This window comes from Sebastes umbrosus, chromosome 3 (genome assembly GCF_015220745.1).
Source record: "Sebastes umbrosus isolate fSebUmb1 chromosome 3, fSebUmb1.pri, whole genome shotgun sequence".
Lineage (NCBI taxonomy): Eukaryota > Metazoa > Chordata > Actinopteri > Perciformes > Sebastidae > Sebastes > Sebastes umbrosus.
This window is the reverse complement of record NC_051271.1, coordinates 18,077,587-18,086,315: the sequence shown is the minus strand read 5'-3', so window position 1 is coordinate 18,086,315 and position 8,729 is coordinate 18,077,587. Positions and strand designations below refer to the sequence as shown.

General features: G+C 38.3%; 1 protein-coding gene across 1 annotated transcript in view; it reads left to right on the top strand.

Annotated features, from left to right (window-relative positions):
* Positions 1 to 2,470: 2,470 nt before the first annotated feature.
* mad1l1 (mitotic arrest deficient 1 like 1) overlaps positions 2,471 to 8,729 on the top strand; it is a 75,180-nt gene continuing 68,921 nt past the window's right edge. Inside the window, exons 1-8 of the mRNA XM_037764924.1 lie at positions 2,471 to 2,665; positions 5,172 to 5,329; positions 5,423 to 5,563; positions 5,652 to 5,831; positions 5,917 to 6,041; positions 6,141 to 6,222; positions 6,752 to 6,882; positions 8,531 to 8,645. Of these exons, the coding sequence (XP_037620852.1) occupies positions 5,186 to 5,329; positions 5,423 to 5,563; positions 5,652 to 5,831; positions 5,917 to 6,041; positions 6,141 to 6,222; positions 6,752 to 6,882; positions 8,531 to 8,645 (918 nt within the window). The 5' untranslated portion in view covers positions 2,471 to 2,665; positions 5,172 to 5,185. The remainder of the gene's footprint in view (positions 2,666 to 5,171; positions 5,330 to 5,422; positions 5,564 to 5,651; positions 5,832 to 5,916; positions 6,042 to 6,140; positions 6,223 to 6,751; positions 6,883 to 8,530; positions 8,646 to 8,729) is intronic.

Here is an 8,729-nt window from a genome sequence, read left to right as displayed (position 1 = left end):
CTACTACATTTTGATGACTTCTATGTATGTACTTCTATGCTTTCTCTGTTTATTTGTTTGTATGTAGGTGACACAGCAGCTCAGTGTTTTGTATTCTCATCTCTCATCACCTTTTCCCTCCCTATGTATGTTTACATAAATCCCCTGAGTCTTCCAGTTTCTCCCCCCACAGCAAAAGACATTAATGCATGCTGGGTATATAAGGATTACTCTGGCCAATGCCTCAAACCACAGAACTCGTCACAGAACTAGAGTTGGTCCTCGGGCGCTTCGCTCTGGCTGTCAAATGCAGAGGATGAATTTCTTTGTTGTGGGAATCAATGAAATATTTATGTACAGACTAAACAAACTGGACACATAATAATCTGAGTCATTGTTGGTTACAAAGTTTGGTAACATCGGCTGATTGTAGCTAAATCAAGTTTTGATCAGGAGCAATATTTGTGGTAGTTTGTGGTGATTAAATTAAACATGGATTTTAATGCGTTGTCCAAATGATCTTATTTCATGTCACCCGTGGCAATCAGCCCCTACCTGGTTTGCCATCTTTAAAACTGTGCCATTAGCGCCACATTTGGGCCTATATGCCTTATGTCAGTGCCAAATGAGTGCCATCAGTGATCACTTTGCTATGTGGGCACCCTGATCCAAGTTCTCCAAAGTGATGAAGTTCTTTGCATCCTCCTGCAGCTTCAAAATTTCCTTATCTCTTTCTTTGATGAATTCTTGCTGCTCTCCATATCCACTTGTTGATACTTAAAGAATAGCATGTGTATTTCAATAATGCTAGTCACAGCTTGCTGTTGACATGTTTCCTCATCATGCTGCTGTGTAAAATGCAGACTGATGAATATAGCAGTGCTGCTCTCTGTTGGACAAACTATGTAACTACATTTCTTTCAATGAAGTCACAGACATCCTAGTACTTACAGGTACCAGGCTGATGATGACAATAGAATGATAGGCTGTACTATATTTGTCCAATGTGTTCTGTTTTTATTTTCTTGTTTTTATTATACCTACCAGAAAAGCTGACAGTTGTGGTAATGATGATATTGTTGATGATTTTCATTGCTTTAGTGCAGTGATTCTCAAAGTGGGGTTCAGGGATCCCCAGGGGTCTGTGCCACTCTGTTAGGGGGTCCGCAAATGAATTAGATGGGACCATTTACACCAATAAAACTAGCATATTGTGTCCATTACTCCCACCCATGTTAGCTCTGGGCCAATAGAAACCATGGTATGATTGTGACACATTACATCAATCTGTCATGAATCATTTCACTCACGCTAATGCAAATATTCCAGTAAGTAATATGCTTAATTACTATCATTTGTTCTGTAACATTATTATGATAACTTCTGTTATGATTTGTTCAGAGCTTTCTGCCAATGATTTGAATAAGGAGCAATACGTTAATTGTTTTAAAGTTGAAGCACGTACTGAAGGTCAGCATTAAACTGGTAATTTTACATGTCTGGATTCATTAGGACATTGGTATTAACATGATTCACATTAAAATGTGTTTTTGTTTATCGCTATGAAACAGGTCTGAAGAGTCAGGTCAAGAAGTACAGGTCAAAACGTTTTACAATATAAATAGTTCCAATGGGAACTAATATGATTGTTAAATACAATTAATTGTTATGATTATGAGGAGTCCTTGGAAAAATGTTCTACCCTGTAAGGAGTTCATGGCCCCAAAAAGATTGAGAACCTCTGTTTAAGTGAACTGTTAGAGCCAGCCAACATTTGTATGTGGGGCCCATGTGGGTAGTAAATGGGCTGAAAAATGGCCCCTATAAGGGATTGTCCATGGGTTCCATAATGACCCCGTGCCAATTGCCCTTGTGGGTTTCATGCAGGAGTACACTGGGTGTTTTATGGGCCCAATCTGGGCAACATAAACCAAAACCCATCTCGGCCACAGGTTTAAATTCTATGTGGGACCTACATGGGGACTACATGGCCTGCAATATGGGTTGTAAGTGGGTTTGCGCACAGTTTCCATGTTGGGCCCCATGCACTAATTTCCCAGTAGTGACCCAACTAGGACCCACACAGGTAGCCCACATGGGGAGCCCATGTGGGACCAACTTAGTTGACCCAAGTGGGCGCCATTTGTGTTGCCCATTCTGAGCCCATGCAGTAATTTCCCATTAGTGACCCACCTAGAAACCACTTGGTTGATCCAAGTGGGCCCCAGATAAGATGCCCATTTTGGGCCCATACCCACTTGGTACCCAGGTACCCCCAGCATAACCCATGTGGGGCCCACATAACCATGTTGGCTGGGTAATTGTCTTGCCTCCTCATAAAAAGGCATACAAACTGCCATAACAGCTGCTCATCTGCAGCCTGAGGTGTAAAACGCTTACATTCTTTTAGTTTAATTAACATACATACTTTTAATTTAATTAACAACTGTGCAGCGCTGGTGTGAAGTTTAATTCCCCCCCCCCCCCATCTGTCCAAAGGAAAGTGAAACTGACACTCTCGCGATACGCCAAAAAAGTCTCGCGAGATCTCGTTCTCATTCGAGCTAAACTGGAGGGATTTCAGTGAGTAGTGTGTGCAGCTAACAAGCTAACAAGCTAACTAGCAGAGCAAAGATAACTTATCTACTACCAACCTGCTCCTCTTCACAAACAAGTCAGCTCCGAGGTGAGGACATAATGCTTCCCGAGCGAGACCGTATGAATGTAAATGCTAACTGGTTCTTCTGAAGACTGTAAGCATGTTAGTGTTTTAAGCTGCTAGCTTAGCTTGGATAACTTTGTTGCTGTTTGTGTAGTGAGGAAGCTAATGTCAGGTATCTTCTGATTAAAGTAAGATATCTGCTAGTGTTTGGTGTTTTATAAGGTTGAGCTGGTGAACCTGACCTGTGACAAGTTATCACAAGAGTTATAGAGCATAATGCAGTGTTATCTATCTAACTAACTATCTATCTATCTATCTATCTAACTATCTATCTACCTATCTATCTACCTATCTAACTAACTATCTAACTAACTATCTACCTAACTACCTAACTACCTAACTACCTAACTACCTATCTACCTATCTACCTAACTAACTATCTATCTATCTATCTATCTATCTATCTAACTATCTATCTAACTACCTAACTACCTAACTACCTAACTAACTAACTAACTATCTACCTATCTACCTATCTACCTATCTATCTAACTATCTAACTAACTATCTACCTATCTACCTAACTATCTACCTAACTATCTACCTAACTATCTACCTATCTATCTAACTATCTATCTACCTATCTATCTATCTATCTACCTATCTATCTACCTATCTATCTAACTATCTATCTACCTATCTATCTATCTATCTACCTATCTATCTACCTATCTATCTACCTATCTAACTAACTATCTAACTATCTATCTACCTATCTATCTACCTATCTATCTAACTATCTATCTACCTATCTATCTATCTATCTACCTATCTATCTACCTATCTATCTACCTATCTAACTAACTATCTAACTATCTATCTACCTATCTATCTAACTAACAATCTAACTATCTATCTAACTATCTAACTAACTATCTATCTATCTATCTATCTATTTACTGTATCTATCTATCTATCTATCTATCTATCTAACTATCTAACTCTCTTTCTATCTATCTATCTATCTATCTATCTATCAAGCAATCTATCAATTTCAATTCAATTTGCTTTATTGATCATGACTGTCAGGTGAACAATATTGCCAAAGAGTCAATTCAATAATAAATACAAATAAAAAAAAGAGAAAAATAAAAACAAAAACATATATACACATATATACAATTCATTAAGCAAATTGTATTATTCTATTATATATATCTTATTAATATAGATATTTAAAAAGAACATGCATGTAAATGGAAGAAAACAATAAAGAAGTAATTAATGTTTGTTGTGTCAATAAAACAAACAAACAAATAAAAAACAATTAATAACAATATATTGCAATATCAAAGGATAAATGTAAAAAAACACATCTATCTATCTATCTATCTATCTATTAGCTGACATAGCGGTGTTGATAGATAGATAGATAGATAGATAGATGTACTTTATTGATCCGAAATTGGGAAATTCTTGTTACAGCAGCAGGTTATCCAGGCAATGCACAGGAACAGTAAATAAAATGCACATATCAACACTACAGATAATATATATAGTATATACAGTATAAAGAATATATTAGAATACACTATAAATATACCAGACTACTACAACTAGCTTAGAAAATATAAAATATGAACATAGAATAACAATAACATACTATATACATTAGCAAAGTGTGCAAGTTACAATTTAAAATAAAATAAAATGAAATGAGGTAGTAAACCAATGTGCAAATTCTACATGTGCTAGATTATTACAGGCCTAAAACAGAATGAATGGTTGAGACAGAAACTATAAAGCGGAGTTCTCTGTTAGCCAGATGTGTGGTGTTGTAGAGAGGAAAGTATGTTTTTGCATAGCCTACATTACAGCTCCACGTAACACAGTATGATATATCATTTTACAAAGGTAAAAATGCTGTAATATACTATATTTACACCACATTATCCCAAAACCCTGCATCATTCTGTGACATTTTACATTTTTGCATACACTGATGATGGCAATATCATCTCTCTCTCCAGACATGTAACCCACCCACCCCCCATTTTCAACACCTAAAGTAATTGGTATGCATTGCTCCCGGCCGGTGACCCAGGTCGTATCTGAATTGTCGTGACCAGGGATTAACCTGTGTTGACTGGCTTGGGTTGAATTGACAAAAGAAGGATTGAACATGGGTCTGATAACCCTGGTCCGACTCTGGTCATTGGTGTGAAAGAAGTATTAGAGAAAGAGCTCTGCTGTCTGTCCAGTAGGTGCTGGAGAGGGTGGTCAGGATTATCCGTGATGGATAACAGTTTGTTTAGTGTCCTTCTCTCCACCACAACTTCAAAAGTGTCTGGGTTGCAGCCTATTACAGAGCCGGCCTCCTTAATCAGTTTATGAAGGCTGTTGGTGTCAGCGGCTCCAGTGCTGCTCCCCCAGCAGACTACGGCTTGTGTTGTGTTGTTTTTAATACTGCAGTATGGCTTTACTGACTCCTGCTCTTATCTCTGAATCTTCCATTTGTGCACTACAACAGCAGTGACTCTCAAAATGGATTTAGAAGATGACACCACTGTGTTAACAACTTTGAAGTCCTTCAATTCCTTCATCAGCCGCACTGAACCACCACAGCGGCTGTCAGAGCACTCAGCGGGGAGTGGGGCCCTGCAGAGTCAGTACAAACGCAGCATGGAGGTATACACAAACTGACGGGCATCAACTGTAAGCTGTGTGAAGGTGGCATTAACATGCAACCTTCTGCACTGACTGACTTGTCTCTCCCTTTAGTTGTTGGAAGCAGCAGATAGGGTTCACTCCACAAATCGCTACCTTCAGTTTGACCAGGAGAAGAAGCAGATGGAGCTGAGTCACAAGCGAGCTCGATTTGAACTTGAGAGGGCTGCTTCTGACAACGCACGAGACTTGGAGGTACAGGTCACACACCCGTACACATTGAACGAATAAGCGTCAGAGAAGACATTAGGTAAAACCTGTTTTTCACCCTTTTATGCTACAGCATGAGGTTGACCGGAACCAGGATCTCTTGGGGAGAATAAAAAAGTTGGAGGAGAGAGAGACAGAGGCAGCTAAGAACCTATCAGAGCAGGTGGAGGTAAATCGTGCTCTCCGTAAGAACATGGAGGGCCTGAACAGGAAACTGGAGGAGCGAGATACTAGACTGAACACTGCTAACCAGGTACGCACACAAACTTGCACACTGCATTTGTACTCTGGTCATGTATCTTATCTTATGTGGGCTTACTTCTGTAATCTGTTCTCAGGCCATCAGTTCTTTGAAGGATGAGATCAGAGAGCTGAAGCAGAAGATTCAAAACCAAGATTTGACAATTTCTTCTCAAACCCTGGAAAGCCAGGAACTGCAGGAACAGTTAGATCTACAACGCAGGTACAGACGCACTCTGAGACTACCTAGCTCTGTTTTCAGGCTGTACTGCATAAGATAAATGCTGACCACACTCTTCTGTCTGCTTGGTATTATAATCAGGAAGTATCAGGAAGCCTCTCAGCTTTGCCAAAATCTCCAAGCTGCCCAGTCTGTTTGCTCAGAGCACATCGTCAAGATTAAGGTATGTTACAGTTTACATTATTTTGGGCCACTCAGCAATCTCAGTTTGTGATCACAGACTTTGTGCGTGATGGACTGGAAATTGTCTGCTATGCAATGCAGCAGTGTTTACCTTACCCTACCTAAGAGAAGAGCAAAAATAAGAAAACATTGGTGAATCCCAAAAATCAATGGGTTTTAACAAAATGAAAACAAATTGTGGAACAAAAATAAGAGGAAATTTGTTTGTATACCGCTTCCTCCATGAGGCCCATTGTCACATGTATAGTTTATCATTTGAATTATTGGATTCTTGTTTCAACTACTTTTTCACTTCACTTTTCATTTTCAAATTATATAATGTAGGTTGAAATGTTTTTTTACCCTCACTTTTTCACACACATTTTACATGATAAATATTTATGCTCATAAAGTATTTAAATTATTCCATTCCTAAAAGATGTCCATATGGGAAACAAAAGCAAGGGCACTGAATACACACATGCTGTTGGTATTTCTTTTGGCTGATTTCTCTTTCTGTGTTTCGGCAGGAGTTGGAGTGGCGTCTCGCCCTCCAGGAGCAAGACATGGCCATCGTGAAGACTGTAAAGTCAGAGGCGGCCAAGGTTCCAGACCTGGAGAAGGATTTGAAGCGCCTCAGAGATGATAATGCCTTTCTCAGGTCAAATACATTTTATAGTTTTTACTGCCTTTCATAAGAATTGACAGGCTTTCATTTTTAAAGACTACTGTTCAGTCTAGTGCGACCCCACAGAGCTCAAAAACCTCTTGACATTTCAGTGTGACTTTGGGTCATCATACCACACTAGGAGACATTAGGTGAGGAGGGAAAGTGGAGAAAACTCATGCCACATGAGAAATGTTAACTTTAAGAGTAAGTGCAGAAATACAGAATTCATGCACATTATTATTCCCCACTGTTGGCAGTGCTCTGATTTCAGAAACATCGATTTAAAGCATGAAACTCAATTTCATTTCTCAAGATAATGGATTAAAAATAATGTTGCTTACACAACTGGAATTCTACTGCAGATACTGTAACTGACTGCTTGGTCACATCAACTCTTTACTAGTTTTAAGACAGTTTTTTTATTTTAAGTAGACAAATGTTCATGGAAAAGAAGCAGAATGAGTAAAGAAAGATGATGTCAGAAAGTAACGTTACTAACAAATGTCATCATTAATGACACCTATTGGCTCTCCTCTGCAGCACTAAAAGGTTGTAAATTGCAGCTGAAATAGTGGTGTGAAAAAACAGTAATTCATACTGTGCTCATCTTTGTTACTACTACTTTTTTTATCAGAGAAAGAGAGAAATTACATATAAGCTTGGGTTTTAGAATAATCAGATTTAGAGTTGCAACAATTAATCGATTAGTTGTCAACTATTAAATTAATCGCCAACTATTTTGATAATCGATTAATCAGTTTGAGTTGTTTTTAAGAAAAAAAGTCAAAATTCTCTGATTCCAGCTTCTTAAGTGTGAATATTTTCTGGTTTCTTTACTCCTCTATGACAGTTAACTGAATATCTTTGAGTTGTGGACAAAACAAGACATTTGAGGACGTCATCTTGGGCTTTAGGAAACACTGATCGTCATTTTTCACCGTTTTATAGACCAAACAACTAATCGATTAATCGAGAAAAGAATCAACAGATTAATCAACACTGAAAATAATCATTAGTTGCAGCCGTCCTCAGATTAATACAATACATGTTAATATGTTACCCAGTTCCAAATGTTTTATCTTTCATTATGCATACATAGATATAATTACTGTGAACTCACTGCTGAAAAAACACACTGAATCAGATCTGTAGGTGATTTTAAATCCATGATTACAAACTACTCCGCACATGAATGTAACTGTATGTACACACACACACACACACAGAGAGACATTATCTGCCTCGCTATTAGCCTCAGGGCCTTGATATACCTGGGCTAAGAATGGCCCTTACTCTGATACTGTATCTAATTAATTTTTTTTTTTAAGTTTTTAACATTGATCTATTGTTGTCTGGCTGATGCTTCTTGTAATTCCTTAATTATGCTCTGTGTCTATTTATTTAGTTGTATTGTACATTGTGTTTATTGTACTCTCAACATCATTGAAAATGAGGGCTCAATGATTCCTCGAGATTTAGATAAAGGTTGAATGAATGAATTTTAAAATCATGTCAGAGTGTGAATGTAGCCGGGGATCAAAAGTATGCCATTTCTACATCAGACTCTAAGCTTTGAAGTTAATTTTGTTATTTGCGTTTGTTTTTGTCTTTGCTGTTTTCACTCCACTTCCACGTCCAGGGAGAGCCGGGAGAATTGCAGCCTGTTGAAAGAGGAGGTGGAGGGGCTGAGGAGGAAGCTGGAGAGGATGGAGAAAACCAAAGAAGAGCTGGTCAATATGGAACTGGAGAAGGAGGTGAACTACTCACTTATATGTAGTTGTGAGATTGTATTGTGCATATCACTCTGTAGCATATCATTATTATATTTTACCACTCTA